Below are 26,193 nucleotides of genomic sequence, written 5' to 3'. Positions count from 1 at the left end.
TCACACAGTGGCCCCCTGGCAGCTCGCCCCCATTCCAGCGGTGCAGCCAAAGCAGTGGTTGTCTGTGACGATGCCCAGGCCCAAGAGGTCTGCTGTCGACTCGAGGTCCCACACTGTGGGACCTTTCCCGCCACCGGGGATCGTCCGCTGGCTCCCGCGATCTGCGCGCAAAAAAAATCCATGAGATGTTCACAATTACAATTCTTTTTACATCCACTTGGTCTCAATTAAAACGTTAATTTGGCTTCATGTTTATTTCTCTTCCTCCTTTTGATTGATGAGTTGTTGCTCACAAAATACTTGCCTCTCTTCCCAGCAAAGAAAGGTGATTGTTCCTTCTTTTATAAAATGCAAAATATTCATAATGCACTACAGTTATAAATCAACAAAGTGGTAAATCCCTTTATGGAAAAAGACATGGAGAAACTGGGCAAGGGACTTTATGAATTTTTTAATAAACTAGAAATGTCGCTACGGCGACTGATGCCTCCGCCATAATGCATGATTCTCCCAATAGGTGTATAGTACAATGTCTTGACAATGTGTGATGACAGTTTCACATAACTGGCAAAATATCGAAATAACAGGTTTGTCAGAAATATCTTGAATGTTCACTTTCCACGAACTGGGTTTGCTATAATTGTCTATTAAAGAGTGCAGGTACACATATTTGGGGAATTGACAATTTTTACTTGACTTCTGACCGACCTTATTATAAGTTTATGCATTGAGTATAGTTTTCAAGGTATGAAGAAAGAGTGTAATTACAGTACAAAATATTTTTTTTTTCATTTAAACCTGACCTTTGACTCTTAACCTTTGACCTTTGACCTTCTGGCTGGAAATTTCCAAGAGAATCTCCATCAAGTAATACATGTACATATATTAAACACTTTTAAAACTAATAATGCAATCATTGCATATACTAGTATGCATGTATGAGGGAAATACAGTAGTAACATTTTGAGTTGACCTTGACCTTTGAACCCCTGACTATTGACCCATGACCCCTAAATTCCCTAGATAATCCCTGCCAGTCAGTACATGCATATGTACCATGCTCCATGAAGATACATTGAACCATTTGCGAGAAAAGTGATATTGCAACATTTTCACCTAACCTTTGACCTTTTGACCTTTGACCTTATGACATGAAACTCTCTCTGGAGAATCCTTACGCAGTAGTACATGTCTACACTAAGTTTCAAGAAAATAACTGCGGGCATTGCATAGATATGGGGGAAATAGCAACATTTTTAGCATTTGACCTTGACCTTTTGACCTTTGACCTCTTGTCAATGTCACTAGAATCTACTCAACTAATTGTCCCATCATACATCATCCTTGGACCAACTTTGGTGAAAGCTGCTTCATCCAGTTTTGAGTTATCACATAAACAGATAAATTTTAGGATTTGACCTTGATCTTTGACCTTTGACCTCTGTCCGATTTCCCTGAAAAACTAATCAAGTAATTGTCCCATCATACATCATGCTCCAACAAAGTTTGGTGAAATTTGCTCCATACAGTCTTGAGTTATCGCGTAAACGGATACAATTTCATGATTTGACCTTGACCTTTGACCTTTGACCTTTAGCCGATTTCACCCAAAATCTTATCAAATCGTTGCCCCATCATACTTCATACTTGGACCAAGTTTGGTAAAATTCCAGTAAATATTACTCAAGTTATCGCGTAAACGAAAGCGGACGGACGTACGGACGTACAGACGTACGGACGTACAGACGTACGGACGTACGGACGTACGGACGTACGTACGGACGGACGGACAACCCGAAAACATAATGCCTCCGGCACCACTTCGTGGCGGAGGCATAAAAATCATTGTAATAAAATCTACAGAATCCAGACAAGGGGGACATACCGTACAAAACCGTAATACAATGTCGTACAAAGCAGCATTTTCACTGTGTTTATATTGATATGTGACTCTATCAGTGTAAAGTGGTAGCAAATACATACTAATACATAATTATCAGGTATCCTTCCCAGCATCACCCTTAAGGCGTGTCTTCATCAGCCCGAAGTTTCAAAATAGCGCGTTATCTTGCGGTTACCAAACTAGCCCGATGTCAAAATAGCGCGCTATCTATGTAGTGAAGACGCAAATAGCGTGCTATTTGATCGGGAAAATTTTCCCTAAAATCTTGGTCTAGTTCGTGAACTAGAGCACTAATTCGTGAAACAGCGCGCTATTTCGGGTGCGTCTCCATCAGCCTGAAATTTTCTCGATCCCTCCACGCTTCTGGCTGGTTAGCCACCTGGCTATGGAAAGCGCATGTACAAGCTAGTGACTGTATAGTACATACACGCACGGTGTATTCAAGGATCACATGTGTGTACTAGGCCTACTGTTGTTGACATCTTTAAAACCAGGGAGGTGATTCCTCTCACCTCCCTGTTAAAACTCATTGCCGTGCATGCTGGCTGTTGTTTGTACTTCTTCTTCTGGTCCACTCTACCTAAGCTGAAGATTCTTGCAGATTATGTATTTTGGACTTGTTTAAACATTGCAAATCGTTAATTTCATATAAGATGCCTCACTGGACAGATGATAGAGTAGCGTTATTAATATCCCTTTGGAGAGAATTTGCTGTACTGCTCACCTCGATCCCTGGTTGTAGTATCGTACATACCATGATAAAGGAGATTTTGAACGTGGAAATCCACTTTCAAACCGCAAGCTAAGCAGAGTAATGATGCAAAGTGCGCATGCATCAATTTTCGGGCTAATTTCCCAAGCGGGCTGTTCGAGCTGATGAAGATGCACATTCGCTGTATCGGGCTGTTTTCCCAGACCGCAAAGTATCCCGCTAGTTTGAACTTCGGGCTGGTGAAGACACGCCTTTAGAGAAGGGATCTCCATGTTTTTTAAGCCTGCTGAACGGCCCCTGTAATCAACCCTTTGTATGCTTTCAGTGCTGATTGGCACAGAAAACCTCACAGCATTGTTAACACTGTCCAAAGTCCCTGGTACAAAAAGGGTTAAGACAGCCTACTGTCAACTGACCTGGCGTGTTGGGCCGACGGCCAGGCATGTCCAGCTGCTGGTTGAAGTCACAATCAAAGATGCGGCCATCCCAGCCTACGTTGAGGTAGTTGCGGCACATCAGGCCCTTCACAGCGGCAGGATTGAAGTTCCTTACGAGAAGCTGCATGTAGGACTCCAGTTCATTTCTGATATGTGAAAAGAGCAGGCATTAAAGGGGCATTCCAGACGATTTTCATAATTTCACATCATGTATTACATAAATCAACAGCTCCATATATGGATTCATGGACTTTATTGTTGTCCTTGAGCAGAGAAACCAATAAACTGAAAATATTAAACAAATTACACTGAACAGTGTTGATGACATCAGAGCCTCACATATTTCAGAAATGTAGTAGTGTAATTCCATTACAATACCACCTGCAAGTTCACCTGTGAAGAATCTATGCATGCCTTATTCTTTTGTTCTGCTTCCTTGAGCCCCAACTCATGCATTCTTATGGCGAGGCTGCCATGTCATCATCTTTGTTCGTTGCAAGTTGTTATAAATTTCGAAAACATTCTCATTTCTCATCCCAATCACTATAAATTTTGAAACTCAGGGGTGGTATTCTGAGGTCGTAATTAAGTCTGTAATTAACTTCGTGATTAAGTCGTGAAGTAAATAGGCCCTTAATCATGGGCAAAATCGGTATTCTGAGGACGTAATTAAGGTATGATTAAGTCCCCTGTAATTATCTTAGGTCCCTCCCATCTAATTGTTATTCCATCCAATCAGACGCGTTGTTAGAAGCCAAAATGATGATTATACGCGCAAATATGCCCTCAATGCGCGCTCCTGCACGCCCCCTGTAATTACAACCCAAGAGCTCCGTGCGCACACTCCGGTATTTGATTACAACCCCTCACCTACGCACGCGAAGATCTCAACCTCTTTGCTCACATAAAATGACAAAATTCCTCGAAGATCGGCTATATTTCTTTCTTTCTCTGAATTCTACGGATACCATGAAAACAAGATTCAACCGCTCCTCGGTTACCGAAGACAGTAAGCATCGTTGTGGTAGAGAAAACACGATGTAATGCGTGGTATCGGAGTAGTTAATGACACTCTTTGGTATCATTAAGTTTTCCATTAACTTTCATACTTAATTACACCCTCAGAATACCGATTTGTAATTAACTCTGTGATTAAGTCCTCTCAGAGGTGCACGCGCATTGATACGCGCAAACGCGTAGGTCCTTCCCGCCAAAACGCTTGTTGCTATGGTAGTTAATATATCCCCTACTTAATCATGCTCTCAGAATACCAATTTGGTAATTAAGTGCTAATCAGACACTTAATTAGCTCTCAGAATACGGCCCCTGTACTCGATTTAACTAAGTTGTTCAAATGTAAAAGTCTGAAAATCATCTGGAGGTTCCCTTTAAGCCAGTTTGGGGTTAGCTCATGTGCACACTGGTACAAATGATCTCTATTTTTTTCTCGGTTGGTTAGGCACTTCACTCGTTTTCAAAGCGACTCAATGCATAAGCTTGCTAGGCGTAGCAATTCATTGGACTGGATGCATAAAAGCTAGCAATTGCTTGTGCTAGCCTTTTACTTGAATCCGTATGCATAAAAAAACAAGCAATTGCTTGGGAGCAAAAGCTTTTGCTAACAAGCACAAGCAATTGCTTAGAGACCAAGCATTTGCTTAAAAACGTATGCATAAAACAGATCTCTTGCTTGTTCTTGCTAGCAATTGCTTACGATTTTCCAAGCACTGTTAAATGAGCTTGAGCTATTGCTTGACTGGGATGTTCCTTTTTAAGTATCATTTTCATATTCATAAAAGATAGATCAAACTTGTACAGGAGTGGTATAAATCTACAAGAAATTACTCCTAAGTAGTGTAAGAAACTTTTTCGTTTCAACAACGGTAAGTTCAAGTGGTTAGCATGCAAAATGTGATGACAAACAGGTAGGATGTCTGACTTTGGTGGAGAGCAAGGAGACCTCTCTCCACGTGTGACCTGGCAGATAAGGGCTACTATAATATAAGCTGTGATGGGAATCAGCCAGCACATACGTGTGTGTGTACAGATGTGTGTGCATCTGTGTGTGTGCATTTATGAGTGTCATTTCATAGCTCCTTTGCTATGTCAGGAATGTTTCCGCACACACACGCTCTTTCAAATACATGCTGTCACACCCGCCTTTGTTCTTGTATTCTCACAGGCGTGACGTCCCTTTTGTCGAAAACGCAAGCAATTGCTTGTGCGGGACAAGCAAAAGGTATAAGCACAAGTAAAAGGTTATGCATATGGATTTAAGCAATTGCTTGAGCTAGACCTTTTGCTAGACAAGCTTGTGCTTTTGCTTGAAGCAATTGCTTACAAGCAATTGCTAGTTTTATGCATTCAGCCCATTGAATTCATCAGTCATGTTCAAACAAAGGATGAACTTGTGTAGACCATGAGACTGGAATGAGCAGAGGCAAGTAATGTGTACAGTCAACAAGGGTGTTCCTACTGTCTTATGTATTCACCTTAATTGATACACTGTATTTACATGAAGATTTTTTTTTTGTTTTAAAGAATATTTTATTCTTCATCAATGGAAACATAATATACAAATAAATTGATACAAAAATCTCCGGACCAATTTTATAGTCCTTTTCATCAATGGATGCAAAACTGATACCGAAACTTGACATCGGTTTACCATGTTTTGATACACTCTGGTGCATTTTTTTTTTCACATTCAATACATACATTCCATATATAAACATCTCTTCTTTTCTAGTTTTACATTATTAATTCCTCAATCTCTTAACAATTTTTTTCTTTCATTACATAGTAAATTCTATTAACTAAATCACTTACCCCAAAAGTATTTCTTTTCAGCTTTCATACAATCCAACCTAAAATATCAATATCCATTGATTGAAGTTTTTTGTTAAAAAACAAAACAAAACAAACCCCCTCGCCACCCCCCACTACTCCATACCCCCGTCCATTCTCCCTCTTACTACCCCACCCCATCCCCCCTCCCCCTTCTAACACCCCCATCACAACAAAACCTCAAAAGCAACTGAAACCTGTGTGTCCTGACTTACATTATAACACTTAATACGAGTGCGTGGAAAAGGCATTTCCTGGTGGATGTGCGGCAGACCATACTCTGTTAAATAAACGCAAAACAAATTCTCAATTCTTTTTCCAGTTTTCCCACTTTTGTAAATGTATTGGCAACGTATTACGTATAACTGCTAATTTTTCTTCTTCTAACCTATCCTGCTCTATAGACTTTTTAATGAAATATTCCGTTGGGGGTGTCTTATTTTTCCTTCCTAAAAAAAGCAATTTCTTCACCAAAATTATAACATGGTTAACTAACTGAGCTTTTCCTTTATCTGGTAGCTCTATACCAAAAAAGATCTCTTCCCAACTCAACTGTTGCAAATCAACATATTCAAAGAAAGTACTTCATTTCCCCCAAACTTTCCTAGCAAAATCACATATGTTTATATGTCTCTTCCTCATTATGACAAAAAGAACATAAATTATCATTTACGAACTTAAACTGAAATAATTGATGATTTGTGTACACTATTCCATGCAATAATCTATATTGAAAATCCCTCAAAGCAGAACTCAAAGTGCTACTCCTTATCCTACTAAAAATATATTTTATATCTCTATTAGAAAAATCACGAAAATATAAATTTCTCATTTTTTCTATCACCGAAGAATCATCACTTATTTTCTTCACTAATTCAACATAAATGTCTTTAGAGGTAATCTTTTCCAGAGGAATTTCCTTCCCATTTCTTATAAAAGTCATTTCATCTACATTTGTATTCTTCTCTACCTCTGTGTTCTCTGTATTCCTTTTCCAATCAACTGGAAGCGCTTCATATATCTTTTGAATACTCAAAATATTCAAATAATTAAATCCTTTATTATAAAAATATTCAACCAAAAATAATTTACCATTCCTATCCATTATATGTTCCAATCTAAAGCATTTTTTCAAAAACAATTTTTCATCAAAACTGCATTTTCCCTCAATGCGAATCATTTTATTATTAAACAAAACTTCCTTCCTTATTTGATTATAATTACCCCTGAAATCCCTTGTTTTTACCCATGTTTTCAACAGATCCCTGTAAAATTCCGGTATAGACAAATTCAAAAGATAAATAAAATAGTTACAACAAAATATAAATTTACCTCCAATATGTTTAGTAACAAACTGAAAATATTGTTTCCCTTTCATTTCTTGTTTACCATAAAATAACCTTTTAACCCACATTACTCTTTGAGCGTCTATCAATGATGAAAAATGCATAAATTTTACTCCCCCGTGTTCATAATCTAATACCAACACAGTTTTTTAAATTTTTGGTTCCCCTTGCCAAATAAATTCCCAAACAACCAAATCCAATTCTTTATATACCCATTCTGGCAAAGGAGTTAGAGACCCCACATATATCAATTTAGAATAAATAAAAGTCTTCAATAACTGAATTTTACCAACTAATGTCAAATCTCGTTGCTTCCACCATATTAATAATTTCTTTATTTTACTAAGTATTTCTTTATAATTTAATTTTTCTTTCACCTCTAGATCCAAAGTAAAATATACCCCTAAAATCTTTAACTCCGTTACTTTTTGTCCAAAAGAAAAATCATAAGCACTATCTTTACTACTTCCCAATTCTAACACTTTTATCTTATCTTTATTAAGTTTAAGTCCAGAGACCCGTTGAAAACAATCAAAAATAAATTCAATCCTCTTGATTGACTCAAAATTTTGTACCAAAAATGTAATATCATCCGCATAAAGCACTTGTCTAACTTCATTCTCTCCAAAACATAACCCTGAAATCTCCTTGTCTTTTCTTATCGAATGCGCTAACACTTCTATACATAAAATAAACAGATATGGTGACAGTGGATCCCCTTGTCGAACCCCCTTTTCTATCTTAAAATACCCTGTCGATTTACCCCCGTTAAAAACACAGCTAAGAGCATTATTATAAAGAGTAGAAATCCATTTTCGGAATACAGGTCCAAAACCAAAATATAACAGGGCATGTTGTAAAAAACTGTGAGCAACGGAATCAAAGGCTTTTTCGAAATCAACTGCAACCAAATAACCTGGTAACTTAAAGTGGGAAGTATGGAAAATCATGTCATCAATAATACGTATTGCTTCACCTATATATCTACCTTTCAAAAACCCCAATTGATCTTCCATTATAATTTCCTCTAAAACCTCTGTAATTCTCATTGTTAAAACTTTAGAAAGAATTTTATAATCCACATTTAATAAAGAAATAGGTCTATAATTCTTAATCTGCAAAACATCTTTACCTTCTTTTGCAATTAAAATAATCATTGCTTGTCTTTGGGAAGCCGATAGTTCCCCATTATGATACGCTTCATTTAAAGCTTCTACTACTAATTGTCCGATAACCGGCCAAAATATTCTATAAAATTCAACCGTTAACCCATCATTCCCTGGTGATTTATTCAGTTTCATTTTTTCCAACACCTGTATACACTCCCTTTCTACTATTAACCCTTCACAATAATCTTTGGACTCCTCAGATAACCTGGGCAAGTCCTCAGAAAAAAAACACATTATCTGAATTCAAAACTACATCTGATTTAGCATACAATCTACTATAAAAATCCTTAATTTCATTAATTATACCAGTTTCATCATAAATAATATCACCCTTTTCATTAATCAATTTTTGTATATTAATTTTTCTTCTATTTGACTCCATTAATTGCGTAAAATATCTCACATCTCTTTCTCCTCCTTCATACCAAGAGGCGCGGGAGCGAATCTTAACTCCTTCCTTATCATAATCATAACTAACCTGTAATTCCCTTTTTTTTTTTCTTCAAGTCTCTTACATACTTCTTGATTTGGCTGAGATATCAAACTATCCTCCAACTCTGCTACCTCTCTTTCCAATTTTTCTCTACTTTCCTTTCTATTTTTAGACATTTTCTTAGAGTACGTTTGTGTAAACTGACGAATTTTCCATTTCAAAAAATCCCAAAGTACTCTTTTATCCTGAATCTCTTCCTGTAAATCTCTCTTTAATTTCAAAATTTCTTCCTTCATTTGCTGAACATAAACCATATCATTACATAAACTGTTATTAAATTTCCAATAAGAACTTCTATTTCTTATTTGATTTTCCCGGATATCCAAAAACCCTAACCCTATTGCGGAATGGTCCGGAGCAATTGAAGACAGAATTTCACATTTAACCACAAAGTCTACTAAGTCTTCTGAAATTAACCAATAATCCAATCGACTTTGCATAAATGGTACTTTCTGTCTATATGTAAATTGCTTTTTTGTTGGATTTCTCTTCCTCCAAATATCTACTAAATTCCATACTTCCATAAAATTATCCATTTCCAAATTAAACCTACTCTGACAAAGTGACTTATTTCTACCAACATAATCACACTCTTCATTACGGATCATATTAAAATCCCCTCCCATTATAACAGATACCCCCTCTCTATTCATTTCCCTCAATTGTCCCTCTAACTTCTTTATCATTTGTATTTGCTCTTTTTCTTTTCCCCTAACAGGAAAATACACATTACATAAAATCAATCTTAACCCTTTCAAATTACAATACATCAATATGTATCTACCTTCTACATCACTTACCACCTTTTTCATTTCCAATTTTACTAACGAATTAACCAAAATCAAAACTCCTTTACTATGGGAGGTTCCATGACTATAAACACATTGACCGTTCCATTCCGATGTCCATTTATCTTCTACATCTCTTGTACTATATGTTTCTTGTAAAAATATAAAATCTGCCCCTTTCTCCTTACACCAAGCAAAAATTCTCTGCCTTTTACCCTTTTCTCTTAATCCCTTTACATTTAAAGAAACATAACTACTTTTCCCCTCTCTATTATGCGCCATATACACACAAAAAAGTGAATCTCAGATTACTGACGGGAGTGACCACGACAGCAATCCGTAACAAAAATTTGATGTGCATTTCACCATCCACCACGAAATGCCCCCTGGTAACCGAAGAGTGATAAAAACCCCACAAACGAAGAAGAAAAAAAAAACACAAAAAACCGCACTCATCCCTAACCCTTATACCTACCCAGCAAAACCTACCCTATCTAACCAATTCCCACCTGGATCCCCAATAAAAAGAAATATAACCCTACAATCCACGTACTGACACCAATGAAGCTCAGTACCCTCCAGCAGCCTCTCCTCCTCCCCTGCACTACATTACGTTAAAAAACCCCTCCATTCATATTTTAAATTCTTACCAACAAGAAAAAAAGAAAGAAAGGGAAAAAAAATCCTCTCAAAACTTATTTATAATGCCCTTCATCACATGCCAGCATTATCCCTACAGCTTAAAAACAATAACCGCAACCCAAAACTAATCATCACCCTACTCACCGATGTGCATAATGTCCCCACTACCCGTGTGTCGTATACACTAAACCTAAACCTTATACACACGCACCAAAAAAAAAAAAAAAAAAAAAATCCAAATCCATAAACCACGCCTCCCTTGCAAAAAGGTGTGCTTATTATTACCACATACATTTTCCTCCATGCTATCTCCCTACGCCCCTAAATCCAGCAAGATGAAGTTTACTGATCCAAATACCTGCCAACTCCAAAATTCAGTACATACAAAGAAATTTGAGAAAATACTACCTAATTAGCAATTTCCAGCAATCTACCATGCATCACTAATAGTAGGTGTGTACACATGGTTGAATAATGTTCCTCTCTTTCCCCCGAGTAAAAAACACAAAAACAAAAACAGAAGAGAAAATCCTATTATCAAACTTTATCTTTGACCATCACCATATTGTTGACCTTTGATCCCTTTTGCATGAAGGAGCTATGGAACACTGAAATACCTCCAGGATCTTAATCAAACAGAGTTATCGGCATAATGGTGGTAAAGATTTAGTTAGCAGTAATCATGACAAGCATTTGCTGTGCAAGTTTCCATTGAAATAATTCATCACCAATCTATACCTATGAGGCTTCTGAGAATGAGTTGGCACATGACATGACTAATAATTACAAACAAGAGACCCACGGGTCTAGCGCTCACCTGAGTATCGCAAGTTCACCTTTCACGCAGTCACTAATCTAAATTATTCACAGCTCTACTAAAATTTGACCAGGCATTCTCAAGTAGAAGATGAAACTGTACAATAAAAAAAAGGGCCCAAATTTTTTTAAGATTCCTTAATTTGGGGAGATTGAGGCCCCCTGGGGCCCCCTGGGTGGGGCATGGTGCCCATTTTGATAAATTGAGATCCTGACCCCCTAGGGATGCTACCTGTCAAGTTTGACGAAAATCCATCATGAGGTTTTCAGGAAGAAGATGAAAATGTACAATTCAGGCCCCCATTTAGACCTTCCCCCGCCCCTAAGAGGGGAACCCCTGGATCTGCTATGAACAAACTTGAAACTACAGTCATTAATGTAATCACTCATAGTATCATCTTAGCTCTATAGCTTCTAATTCTAGAGAAGATTTTTAAAGATTTCTTCATTTTGGGGGGTTTGGGGCCCCCTGGGGGCCCCCTGGGGGCCCCCTGGGTGGGGCATGGTGACCATTTTAACAAATTGAGATCCTAACCCCCTAGGGATACTACCTGCCAAGTTTGGTGAAAATGGGTCATGGGGTTCTCAAGAAGAAGATGAAAATGTACAATTTAGGCCCCATTAGGACCGCTCCCCACCCCCCTCCCCTGGGTCCCAAGGGGGGCACCCCTGATTCTGCCATGAACAAACTTGAAACTACAGTCATCAATGTACTAACTCATAGTATTAACTTAGCTCTATCACTTCTGGTTCTAGAGAAGAAGATTTTTACAGATTCCTTAATTTTTGGGGGTTTGGGCCCCCCTGGGGGCCCCCTGGGTGGGGCATGTTGCCCATTTTAACAAATTGAGTTCCTAACCCCCTAGGGATGCTACCTGCCAAGTTTGATGGAAATCGGTCTTGGGGTTTTCAAGAAGAAGATGAAAATGTAAAAAGTTTACGCACGACGGACAACGAACGACGCACGCCGCACGACCCCCTCCCACCCCCCTCCCCTGGGTCCCAAGGGGGGCACCCCTGATTCTGCCATGAACAAACTTGAAACTACAGTCATCAATGTACTAACTCATAGTATTAACATAGCTCTATCACTTCTGGTTCTAGAGAAGAAGATTTTTACAGATTCCTTAATTTTGGGGGGTTTGGGCCCCCCTGGGGGCCCCCTGGGTGGGGCATGGTGCCCATTTTAACAAATTGAGTTCCTAACCCCCTAGGGATGCTACCTGCCAAGTTTGATGGAAATCGGTCTTGGGGTTTTCAAGAAGAAGATGAAAATGTAAAAAGTTTACGCACGACGGACAACGAACGACGCACGACGCACGACCCCCTCCCACCCCCCTCCCCTGGGTCCCAAGGGGGGCACCCCTGATTCTGCCATGAACAAACTTGAAACTACAGTCATCAATGTACTAACTCATAGTATTAACATAGCTCTATCACTTCTGGTTCTAGAGAAGAAGATTTTTACAGATTCCTTAATTTTGGGGGGTTTGGGCCCCCCTGGGGGCCCCCTGGGTGGGGCATGGTGCCCATTTTAACAAATTGAGTTCCTAACCCCCTAGGGATGCTACCTGCCAAGTTTGATGGAAATCGGTCTTGGGGTTTTCAAGAAGATGAAAATGTAAAAAGTTTACGCACGACGGACGACGAACGACGCACGACGCACGCCGGACGCCGGACGAAGGGCGATCGCAATAGCTCACTTGAGCCTTTGGCTCAGGTGAGCTAAAAACTGCATCTTATGCATTTCCTCCGCATGATATTCAAGTGTGTGGTGGGGAAACTGAAGCAGAAAAGAATGACTTTGTCACTGAAAGTATCATAGAAGTTTATGAAAGCCACACAGCCAATGGAACTTGAAGTATAGGAAATTATCTGAAAGTCCTGTTGGCCAAAAGAATTTTTCCTGGAATCACTGAAAAATGAAGTGAATGGATTGAATGCACTGAACTTAAACAAATTTATGTCAACTCAAAGCGCATTGAATCAAGGAGACATTGATGAATTAAATTACACACAAAGAAATAGATTGAACTGAGCTGATTTTAACTGCTTAAATTGTTGTTGGAGAAGCAGATATTAACTTTTTATGTGCCATGTTCGCACGCCCGACTCACAACGGCATGCCAACCTCACATATTTTGCTCAAACGCACAAACCCACTCAAAAAATTGCCAAATGTAACAATACAATGAAAGCTTCACTCGCAATTCTATTCCTCTCACATGTAGCCCTTGCATTGTGTGGTTAATGAATATCAAGCATAGTTCCCTATTGGATTTTTGTGTAAATTCTAAGTTTCTGTCACTGATTTCTGTGCAAAAGTCATGCCTGTACAATAATATTGCTACTGGTCATTTGAAAGAAAAATGTTCCATAAAATTTACATCACAGCGAAGCTTGGGATTTTCTCTACAACTTTGCTCATTGTATGTCCAGCATAACAGATATTCTTTTTTTAAAGTTACATGGATCTGAAAAAGCAGAATGTTATCTCATAGCATGCCTGTGTTGCAGTCTCAGAATAATGTGGCACACATGGGTTTACACTGTAGCACATAAAGAAAAAAAAAATGTGTTAAAAAAAATCTGAGTTAAAAAGAATTAAATCTGTAGCCATTGTTAAACAAATTTGTTGGTACTTTTGTTAATCCTGGTGTATTACTGTAAAAGTGGAAATTTTCGCGGTGTTGAAATTTTCGCGCATTTCGCGCAACCAGAAACTAGCGCGAAAATAAAAACGCGCGAATATTTTTGCTTGCCATACGTTCCTGTGCGTGATGTCTTGATTCCGCGGAATTAAAAACACGCGAAACTCTTCTGACCCGGCCTAGCGCGAAAAATTAGTCGCGCGAAAATATCCACTTTTACAGTATATTATCAAAGTACAAAAAAACAAAAATCAATTGAGTGTCTTTTGAGATCATTTGCATGCACTGACCGTCTTGCAAGGAAGTCAACAAATCTCTTGACTGGTAGGTTGGTCAAGGTGAAGAGGTGGTTGAACTGGATTCCAAACGCCTCATCAAGCTCCTCCTTATACTTCTCCTCCAGTGGTCCCTGGGGTGGAGGCAGAAACCCACCTGTCTCCACATGGAAGGGAGAGAAAGAAAGATAGATAAATAGATAGATAGACAGATGGACAGATAGATGGACAGACAGACAGATAGACATATAGATAGACAAATAGATTGATAAATAGATAAATAGATAAATAGATGGACAGATAAATAGACAGACAAGAGACCCGGGGGTCTCGCGCTCACCTGAGTATCGCAAGTTTACCTTCCATGCATTCTTGCAGACTCTTACCTGAGAACACTGGAAACTTGTGATAGTAGTACGATGGCCTTTTTTTAAGGTCTTAATATCTTCATGTCTACGAAGGCATACTTCTGAAGAACACAAGATAATATCCCTAAATATTTATGACATGAAACAAAATAGAACTAGAAATGTTGCTATGGCGACTGGTATGCCTCCGCTATAATGCATGATTCTCCTAATAGGTCTATAGTACATGTGGACAATGTGTGATGGCGGTTTCACATAATTGAGAAAATATTAAAATGATATGTTTGACACAAATGTGTTGAATGTTTGCCTTCCCTGACTTAGGTTTAATTCGATGAATGAGAGAGCATGTATTTGGGGATTTGAGGACTTGACTTTGACCCTTTAATAAGTTTATGCATAGAGTAATTTTCAAGGTATGGAAAAAGTGCAATTTCTGTATTGAACACTAAATTGTTACCATTTTCAGCTGGCCTTTGACCCTAAAATTCATAAGAGAATCACTGTCAGGCAGAACATGCATAAGTTTCAAGATAACTTGAGCCACTTCCGAGATATGGAGAAAGAAGTAAAGTTCTGCACTTTCACTTGATCTTTGACCTTTTGACCTTTTACCTTTTTGGCAAAAGAAAAAACTTCCCAGAGAATCTCTATTGGGTAATACATGTATACATCAAGCTTTAAAAAAAATCCTGCAGGCATTGCATAAATATGAGGGAAATAATAAAATTTTGAAGAGTTAACCTTGACCTTTGACCCCCTGACCTTTGACCCCATGAACCCAGGTTCCCCAGATAATCACTGCCAGTCAGTACATGCATATATACTATGTTCCATGCAGATAGCTTGAACCATTCTCAAGAGAAAAAAAGAGAAAAAAGTGAAAATCTAACATTTTTACTTGACCTTTTGACCTTTGACCTTTGACTTCATGACCCAAAACTCTCACCAAAGAATCTTAATTGGGTAGTACATGTATACACTAAGTTTCAATAAAATATCTTCTGGCATTGCATAGATATGGGGGAAGTAGTGAAATTTTGAGCATTTAACCTTGACCTTTTGATCTTTGACCTTGAGCATGTGCACCCAAAAGTTGATAAGCACAACTTCATCCCCTCATACACATACATGCCAAGTTCCATTAGGATACCTCAAAAGGTTTTTTAGTTATGCTGTACACAAAATTGATTATGGACAGACAGAAGGACGGACGGACGGACGGATGGACAACCCGAAAACATAATGCCTCCGGCACCACTTCGTGGCGGAGGCATAAAAATGAATCTCATGCTGACTACTTGAGGGTCTGGACAAGACATAACAACAAGGCAAAACACAAACATATGCACACTAGAACAAATGGAAAACTGTACTCAGCAAAAGCCACATGTTCATACACACCCAAAAACAAACAAACAAACAAGCAAACAAACAAAAACAAAATGTTATGATTTTTTTCCTAAAATTGCATGCCATGCTCAAATAAACAAAAACAAAATCTAAGGTTTGAGTGTATGTGAAAATAAAGTGTCAAGCAATGTTAAAGGCCTCTGAACTTTTTACAGAGTGCATTCGGTGCACTCTCTTGATTCTTACATCCCACACTCACTTTTGAAAAAAAAGCCAGTGATGTCCAATACTTCTGGTGCATAAACCCAAGCCATTCAGCCTGTCAGTGAATGGTATCAACCTAGCAAAGGTATGAACGAACGAATGAATGAATGGATGAATGAATGAATGAATGAATGAATGAATGAATGAATGAATGAGCGAATGAATGAATGAATGAGTGAATGAATGCATGGATGAAAGAATGAATGAATGAATGAGTGAATGAATGCATGGATAAAAAGAATGAATGAATGCATGAATGAATGAATGCATGAATGACTGAATGCATAAGTGAATGAATGAATGAAATGAAACGAATGAATTAATTATGAATGAACGGCAGAAGCAGCTATTGAATGTCTTACCCAGTGGATTGTAGACATGGCTGAGCTCGAGTCCGGAGCCAGAATGAATGAATGACTGAATGACTGTATGACTGTATGACTGAATGACTGAATGACTGAATGACTGAATGACTGAATGACTGACTGACTGAATGAATGAATGAATGGAAGAAGCAGCAACTGAATGTCTTACCCAGTGGATTGTAGACAAGGCAGAGCTCAAGTCCAGAGCCAGGCTTGCCATAGCCGCGTTCATTCAGCAGGTGAAGGGCTTGGATACTGCGCTGGAAGACTTGGCTGCCTCGCTGGAGGTTTACATTCTTGGCACTGAATGGAAGAGAAGGTCATCACATCATTTCACCCCTGGGGATATGTGTTCAATTTTCTGCACATTTGACTCATTGGTACAGAAAAGGTTTCAGTTTCAGTTTTTCAGTTTCAGTAAGTTTTATTTCTCCACTTGTACATCACAGAAGATAAGTATAACAATATCCAACATATTATTCAGAAGTCATGAAAATATAAACAAAGTGTGGCATTACAAATATATAATCATGTGAAATAATACATAAATATCATTTCAGATCTTTACGTGTACAGGTGGAGGAGACCGTTTATCAATAAGCAAAACGATTGTCTTGGACAACGGCCTCTGAACACAATATGCAGTGTAACAATTTTTATGTAACTAAAGGAAGGAACAGAACAATTAAACACACGTAGAACAAATAATGTAAATCTTTAAAGTATTTTAAATGTCATTTGACCAAAAAGGACAACACAAGGTGGAATATATAAAGACAAAAGAAGGACAAAACAAAACAAAACAAAGCTCAAGAATAAGGTACCCGGATAGGAAGAGTAGAGGAAAGAGAGAAGAGTAGAAAAGCGATGAGATACTGAAGGAATTCCAGACCGGTTAAAAGCTAGTGTGAAAAGAAAAAGCAAAATTTTACAGGAAGACCAGGAAAGATAAAAAGTAAATTGCTCTTTGTAAAAAATAATTAAATTGTGTGTGGCAGGCAAGACATCCAGTTCCCCCCCCCCCCCAGGATGCATATTCCCTAAATTTCCAGTAAAGGGGTACTTTTCACATGATGAAATCCAGCCCAAGAATTGTACAAACAGGGGGTGCATTTAATTTTCACCCTGAGATTTCTTCTTTAAAGGTTTTTTTTTCTTTTCCTGTCTTTCTCTTTTGACTCCTGAAAAATTGATGTCACTGAGATAGGGGTTGACAGCTTACCAGAGAAGGGGGGGGGGGGGGGGGAGGGGGTGCATTGAACAGTGTTCTGGAATTAGGGGGTCTCAAATCCAAGGCAGGAAAAGCCTGCAAAAAGGGGGGTACAAAACTTTTGGCAGTCTGGAGATAGGGTATGCTTTCAAAGGGAGGGAATGAGCATATATGTACCCTAAATAGTACTGTGTGGATGGCCAGGGTATGACAAGGGTGGGGAGGGGGGGGGGGGGGGGGGGAGGGGGTAAAGGAGGAGATCTATTTGTACCTGTAACAGGGGAGCGAGGCAATGACCTGAATTCCATTGTCTGCCAGGAAATCGGGCGTGTCCTCCTGCCCCGGCTCGAGGAGGACGGTGAGGTTGCACCTGTCAATCACCTTGCGGCCCAGCCGACGCCCTCCCATTGCCAGGAAGCGAAATTGAGAGCAGAGCTCTGGAGCTCCTCCTACAAACAAATAACAAACCCCTTAACAAACAAACAATAACAAACAAGCAACACAGCTTTCTTGATTTCTAATTTTAAGCATGGCTAAAATGCATGATTTTCCTTTTCCTTTGAATGATCAAGAGCCATTTTCTTAACTTTTTTTTTAGATTCTACATTTGTCTGAGTGTCCGGAGTGTGTAAACATAGCAATGTCTCCCAAGAATATGAACTAGGGGCACAGGAAGCTTTGAGCTGCAATGAATAGGTATGCCAAATAAGCCTTCTCGCTGTAATGACGCACCTGCTGTTTCTACATCATATCATACTTAAACCCATGTGTGCCGAGCATATTAAAAAATCAAGAATAAATAAAGATGCATCTACAATGAAATATTGTTGTGCCATTAATCTTGTAAACAGCATTTTCCTTGAAAACTTTAGTACTTCTGGCAAAAAAAAAAAGATGCAAAATACTGCAAAGAAGGTCGAGTTGGCAGCTCTAGAAAAGCCAAAAAGATAAATAAACAAATAAATAAAATGAAATAAAAAAAAGCCCAGCTCTACAGTGAAGGCAACAGACTATTCCGAGTGAAGAAATGATAGCAAATATTCAAAGGCAGCAAATAAAAAGGTTCTCTCTCTCTCTCTCTCTCTCTCTCTCTTCTTTTTATGTTGTTGGTGTAACTGCCAGAGGGGTCCACAATGACTAAATTGATTTTGACATCTCCTCTTATTTCTTTCATGCCATTCACCAAACAAGGGAATTGTTGGCATTGTGTGCAATCTGGTGTAATGCATCAGTGCTTCTAAATTGTCGCAAATAAACGACATGTGTTGAAAATGACATGCATAATTACAAACAATAAGTATGCACACATAGGATTCAACTGGGGATATAACAGTTTCTTCACAGCATATTCCAGTATTTATATCTGAAAAAAATACATATTACTTTTATTCTGATAAATTGATCAATTGAAAACAATTACGAATAATATTCACAAATTCAGTTCTGTGAGTACAAAATTAGGCATCATGTAGTGTATAGGTGCACATATAACGATCAAGACTTTGTGCAAAAAATGATTGAATTTTTCGATTTGAATATTGTGAAGTACTATTTGCCTACATGCAGGCCCTGAATATGGAGAATGGGCAGGTGCATACCCCTGAGGTAGCCTTGAGAGGGTGTGTTTTTATTTGTGTTAAATACTCTGAACAAACTACTGTAGCATGTGCCCGGTGTGGAAATGTATCCCCAGTTGCCTGGAGTGGAGTGCAGCAATAGAATACTATACACATTGAAGCCTCTTGTGAGAACACTCACAAAAATACATACACACACATACACACACACACACACATGAACAGACCCTGCTAACCCTAATCATAAATTTTCACACCTACTAGCAGATCAACTTTTGCATCTTCATTCTCTCAGAATTCATGTTGCAGATGCAAGTAATAAAGTCACTACCACAGATTTTGGTAGCTGCATGTTCCGGTGGTGATACTTGTGGGACCCCTAGGTAGTGTTTCCTACCTGTCAGGTCAAGGGTGTGGACCGTGGGGCTGTTGGCGAGGATCTCCAGGCATCGCTCGGCCGTCTCGCGGTCCATCATCTCCTTGCGCCGCGGCGAGGACTCCACGTGGCAGTGGTTGCAGGCCTGGTTGCAGTGCAGGCCAATGTTGAGTGACAGAATCTCAATGTCCACTTTCTTGAGCAGGGCGGAGCACCTCTCTGAGATGAGTGGAGGTGGACATGGAAAATTGCAATGGTTATTTTAAAACTTACTCTGCCTTGCTTGCCTATTGCATATCCCTATCGCATATAACTGTAAAAACTTAAAAAGCAGCTGCGTTATTTAAAGGTATTGTTTACCACTGGAGCAGTGATTGAAAAAATGTGCCAGTTATCACATTTGATGCATATGTGTAGGTCAGTTGTAACACAAAACATCCTACCATCTGAAGATTTTGCAATAAAGCCTAAAATATGAGATCACTATTTTTCTTACTAAACCATAACTGTAGACGGTTTAGTCTAGAAACATTTCATTATAACCATTGTTCACATTTTATATATTTAACAATACAGTTTAACATTGATTACACTGATTACAATTTTTATATTGGTTGTTTACTTGTTTCTATCCCTAACCCACATTTTAGAACTATTTTGAAGCACTCAAGCTGGGTTTTTGTTTCATCTGGAAACGGTAAATAATGCCTTTTAATTTCCATAAAAATGTGTTGACAAATGCTGTACCGGAGCATGCACAGTGCAAGCTCTGTTTGATTGTATGTGAAAAACACAAAGTACTGCCTGTTTCCAACTACAATCTAGTTTTGTAAATTTTCTAAGCAATTGTAGCATGTTTGAAAAAGAAATGTGAAGTTATAAGCCTCTGAAATGCATTTCTACTGTGAAATGGCACTGTTTTAGCCAGATAAAAAGGAAAAAAATAGATAAAGTAAGGGTACTAGGTCTCGCGCAGGGACTTAATGATCGCGCATGGCGTAACTGCGTATAGCAAGCAATATTACGCGTAGGACTAAGCGCAAAATTTGCCGATACGCCCATGGAATAAAAATACCTGACAACCGCTAAACATGAGATGGAAGCAGGTAAGAAATTTTTGATTTCAAAACAAATTTTCACTAAATTTCCAATTTTTTGGAACAAATTTTTCACTAAATTTCCAATTTTTAACCTTATAATTTACCTACCTTAGCTTAAAATCTTTTTTTAAGATGTTGTAGCCTAGACGTACCTACCTTAGCTTAAAATCTTTTTTTAAGGATGTTGTAGCCTAGACGTGTCGTCTCGCTTGTCTCATTCGTATGATCTTAGCTGATAGAATTCGTAATTTGTTCGATCGATCGTTATAATATTCTACGAAAGCCGAAGCACGCTACAGCCGCAGAGAGGGGCAGACACTTTCACGCATGAAACTACATAGGGCAGCTGCGCGATCTTTACATACCCTGAGAAATTGAACGCATAAGATTAAGTCCGACATACAAACGGCGACAGCGCACTACTCCTTCATCGTATCATCAGGAGATTCTGGGAGGTGATTTTTCTGCATTTTCGTGATATTTATGGAGAAATTCAGGTACGATTGAGGAATAATTTTATTATACGAGCATCACAAATTTTCGTGCGCGATATCTAGACCCCTCAACATACAATATTATTGCATACATATACACTCTGCCTGTGCCTGCTGCACAGTGACTCTGCAGAGTGACTCTGCATTTACTGGAAGTATTGTTTGTAAACACGTCGCCACCGATATTGTGACCCCACTTGCCTCTGTGTGTTGTGCATGGGTGCACAAGATCACCTCATTCACTTGCACATACAATGTAGCGCACGACCAGCAAACAAACCCGACTGTTAGGTACTGTACACATGCTTACATTTATATCTGATAGGAGAATTAGCAAAGATTCAGGTACTTGAAACTCATTATCTAAACAGAGTTCCCCTATAAAATCTCCTTGTACATCAAGCGATGCATACCAAATGTCAGAGAACCAATCTTGATAGCAGCCACCTGTCTGCGACAAACACTCTTTTTGTCCCCCTTGGGGTGGCCACTATAGACAGGGTTGACTGCACATGTAGCGGTACTGCGTATTTCTGTAACGGTCAGGCATGCAGTACATGTCAACTCACAGTCCCACATGGCTTACAATCAGGGAGGTGGAAGTTTCTTCATCTCTCTGTCTATCATTGCCACTGATGGGACCTCCTCTTGTGTTATCATGACTTTCCTATCCCTGTCCATGGACTTCCTGACAATGAACTTCCTGCTGACATGCTACAGGGGCAGATCAAGCTTTTTTCTAAGGTGGGGTGGTGGTGGTGGTGTGGGAGTGGAGGGGGGGGGGGGTGACCCAATGACATTACAGAGCATCATCCACAAGCAGAGTTTGTCCCCCCCCCCCCCCCCCTTGGTGATTTTTTTTTCTTTCTTTTTTTGAACTCCCTTAAGTGATGTTTTCCTGGCATCTACTACCAATCAGGGCCTATACGTTATTATACAAATATATTATGTGCAAGTGTCTGAGCTTGAGACTGAAACAGAGTGCTACGAATATACTGTGGGGTCTGGACATATAATGGCATTTTTCATCACATCTTCCCTTGGCAGCCAAAGGGGGGCGGGGGTTAAACCCCTAACGCCACCCCCCTTTTGGTTAAACCCCCTACACACCCCCCCCCCCTGGCAATTTACAAAACATGGCTTGACCTTTTTTAGGTCAAGACCCCCTCCCTATGTCCCCTACCCCCCCCCCCCCCCCCCCCTCTCTCTTTCTCTGGCATGCTTTATAAAACTTTTCCCCCTTCTATGGTTTGACATTGGTAAACAGTTACTGCACCAGTGCATTCAAAGTCAACAACATTCTATTTCAAATGAATAACACAGGGGTGTAAGAGTACTTGCAGGAAAAAAAGTGAACAAATCTGAACATTTTTTGAGAGAAAAAGAAATATCTGAAGTGCATTAAACTGTGAACATATCAATGCATAATAGAAGTCTGAAATGTGGCTTTGGGACAGAGTAAAAAGATCTGAAAGGAGAATAAACCCTGAACTCCCATCTCCCTGGCTTTTAGTATTTTAAAGAATTATTGCATCAGCGCATCAAGTCAACAACATTCCATTTCAAATGCAGACCTTCCAACCTTTCTGACTGAAAAATAGGGATGATTTGGTTCAAATGTAGGAAAGAAAGAGCACATCTCACAGGAGTATGCAGTAAAATTACAGAAAATAGAAAAAATAGAAACTCCTCTGAAACAAGAGCTGGTAATGGTCAAAATTCAGATTCTTTCCTCGAAATTCGGAATGGTTGAGAGGTCTGCAGAAGCATAAAGGGTAGGCCTTCATCAGCTACACAGCACCAAGGAAAATTCAATTCCTTAACAAGCTTTGCACACATACATGCCATATATTCACTTTGGCATACACACACAAAAGAGAGCCAGTGGCACTTTGTGTTTACCCCCAAATATAAGCAGTCAGTGTCTATGTCTATTATTCATGGAGAGCATTTTAACAGTATACATGACTGATTTTCTTGGTAAGGCAATCCCTTTGCATTCAAAGTTAGAAGTCTTTCAAATGCTGGACATCAACTGCTGTTACATAATAAATAAAGTGCCAGAGAATTAGCATTTTGGCACCCTGGTCTGCTGTGTTGGAAACCAATCAGGATACCGGTTCACAGATACTCCTCAAGGCAGTACCATGTGACCATGCATCACAAAACCAACAAAAAGTCTCCGAATGCCCAAAATTTTATGCAAGGACTCAATGTAGATGAAATGGATCAACCTAGTCAATCTTTTCTCTTTTTTTATACAGATATTTTGTACAGAGCAATTCTTATTCTATGTACTGCTGAGGTTTTGGATCATAAAGCCAATTATAGGAAGTTGAGCTTTTCGTTTTTGCATTTTTTCTATAAAACATTTTTGTAAAACAGTGTGAGTAGGTAGGTCTCAGAGACCCCTTTTCATTAAATTCTTAAAAACCTTTTACACACTCTTCACTTTCAACTCTTATAACTTTGGAAAGGATAATACTACTGCTTTGAAAGTTAGTACTAGTCATGAATAGAATATGTTGATAGAATATGCAAACTTTTAGCTTAATCTGATAATCCCTTCATTGTGGTTGCTATGAAGATTTACATCCAGTTTTTTGTCCCATTTATGGCACAGAGCATTACTTGGTGAGATTGCGTACTTGAATAAACCCTAAATGTTACAGCCTTTTATCAGTAAACAATTTTCAAGAGTGTGTATACTTCTCATTATTTAGATGAGTTAGGAAAGTCCATTTTTTTAAAGCTCAGAGTTTGCTCTTTTAAAATATGCCCTTCACTAAAATTCCATGGCTGGCCACTTTTTGGTGGTTTTGTGATGCAGGGTCACATAAACAAGATGTAGTTTGGGCATGGCATAGAACATGAATACTGTGAACATGGGAATATTTCCCAGTGCAGAAATGTTCAGAAATATTGCCTCTCCCAAACTTTAGTGTGACCACAAGAACATATTTCTGCAAATGCATATATCCAGATTTACAATGCTCTCACCCACAAAATGATAAACAAATGAAGCCTACTTTAAATTGGGCCAACATGAAAAATCAATGCACTGTACCAGTATGCACCTGTCAAGATATGAAATGCTCTCATGCATATAGTGATTGACAAATAAAGCCCATGAATTATTGGCCCAGTGTGAAAAATCAATGGAACGAAAAACTTTCCCTATCACATAGTAACCCTCTATAATGATATACAAAAGGTACTCTCATGCCCATAATTAAAATAACAACAACAAAAAAAAACCCCACTGAAATAGGCCTGGCATGACAAATCAATGGTGTGAAAACTTTTCTTTTGCACAGTTCAACTCACCTCCCGTCTCCTCGTGGTAGTACGTCTTGAGGAAGTCGCGGAAGTTCGGCACGCCGAGGTGGTCGAGTGCCCTCTGCCTCTTCTTCCGCTCCTCCCGGGTCAGCTTGGCTTGCCCCATCTTCCTCAGCTTCTCGGCCGTGATCTGAAACTCCTCATTGCTCTCCATCTCCTCCAGCGTCTTAGGGATGAGGGACTCCTACCGGAAGAAGGGGGTGCAAAGTGTGACATTTGAGCGACTCCTACTGGAAGAAAGGGGTGCAAAGTGTGACATTTGAGCGACTCCTACCGGAAGAAAGGGGTGCAAAGTGTGACAATTGAGCGACTCCTACCGGAAGAAGGGGGTGCAAAGTGTGACATTTGAGTGACTCCTACCAGAAGAAGGGGGTGCAAAGAGTGACATTTGCAGGGGCAGATCCGGGACTTTCGTAAAGGGAGGGGTGGTGGTGGTGGGGGGGGGGGGGTTTGCAAAGCAGTTTTTGGTGTCACTTCTGGGTTTATTCTGATAACAAGCAAAACAACATCCTTACCAGGAAATTTCTCATACTTCTGGGGTTAACTGGCTGACAAGCAAAATTACAAAAACATAAACAAAAAAAAAACAAAAAAAAAACACTGCCCTCCTTCAATATTTTTTTCTTTTTATTTGTTTTATTAAAAAAAAAATAAAGGGGGCACATGCCCAGTGCACCCCCTCCTGGATCCGCCACTACATTTGAACCCTTGTAAAAAAAGAGATTGTCATCAAATCACTTGTCATCAAATCAGCAGTTAAGAAAGATCTTAACTGCTGATTTACAATTTTTACAAACATGTCTGAAAAGACAAAACCAGCTGAATTCAAGCCTGACAGCTGCTGCTTCTGAATATGCATCTGAACCCTTGTTACCCCTTTATCATTTTTTTGTCATGTACCATTCTGTACTTCTGCTTCCTTCCTCTCTTTTGATGATCAGCACAGACATCGCACTGCATAATGATTGCCACAGAAATCAACATCACAACAAGCATAACTCTACGGAATTGTTCAAAGTAGCCCCTAAACATAATCATCTTCAAGTGGTCACAAAAACCTAAGTTGGCTTTCCATACACTTGCAGAAAATCATTAATTCTATTTTCAATATTCATTCAGCTGTCTTTTAACTATAGTTTTATTTGTTTGCTAGCCATTTCTTCACAATTATAATGTTCCCCCATGAGAGAACAGAATCTATAACAAAAAGTTTGACACTAGTGCAATTAGCTGACTACCGATAATATTAGCAAAAATCATAATACTATACTACATCATAATAACATAACATAATATTACCATGGACACACTCTACATAACAGTGAAAGTGGCCTGTGTGAATTCTAATCTGTGATAACTCCTCCCCATGTCAGTCAAGGATTCAAAATATGAATACACACTCACTCTTTTGCTGGGAATATGTACGCGCTCCTTAGGTTTTGGGCGCTGGCGAGGGGGTCCAACTGGTCTCCTCAGTTGGTGCTCATGAACATTAACAGATGTATTGAAATCTGGTAGCTCTGGGGGACTCGACTCCAAGTTACAGTTGGAGGTGTGCAAGTTTGCAGAGGTCGATGCAACCAATGGCTTGAAGCGAAGGGCCTGCTCATCACGCAGGACTGCCGCAGCAGATCGGCACAGCAGCCTTCCAGTGCTGAAAGACGGCAT

General features: G+C 39.2%; 1 protein-coding gene across 1 annotated transcript; it reads right to left on the bottom strand.

Annotated features, from left to right (window-relative positions):
* LOC140235804 (uncharacterized) lies at positions 1-26,193 on the bottom strand. Its single transcript, XM_072315805.1, has 8 exons — positions 25,924-26,193; positions 24,514-24,706; positions 19,614-19,811; positions 17,911-18,088; positions 16,599-16,732; positions 14,095-14,236; positions 3,032-3,198; positions 1-161 (listed from the first exon to the last, which is right to left on the bottom strand). The coding sequence occupies exons 1-8, from the start codon at positions 26,191-26,193 to the stop codon at positions 1-3; spliced, it is 1,443 nt and encodes a 480-aa protein (XP_072171906.1).

Source organism: Diadema setosum, chromosome 12, assembly GCF_964275005.1.
Source record: "Diadema setosum chromosome 12, eeDiaSeto1, whole genome shotgun sequence".
Taxonomy (NCBI): domain Eukaryota; kingdom Metazoa; phylum Echinodermata; class Echinoidea; order Diadematoida; family Diadematidae; genus Diadema; species Diadema setosum.
This window is presented reverse-complemented; position numbering and strand designations above follow the sequence as displayed.

Bases quoted from the DNA above. Each gene is read 5' to 3' on its own strand.
- LOC140235804 (XM_072315805.1), bottom strand. From the start codon at position 26,193: ATGCCGTCTTTCAGCACTGGAAGGCTGCTGTGCCGATCTGCTGCGGCA. The intron at 18,089-19,613 runs GTAGGAAACACT...ATTTGTTTGTAG, and splicing joins CCACACCCTTGACCTGACAG to GAGGAGCTCCAGAGCTCTGC. The intron at 14,237-16,598 runs GTAAGACATTCA...ATGTGGAGACAG, and splicing joins CCTTGTCTACAATCCACTGG to GTGGGTTTCTGCCTCCACCC.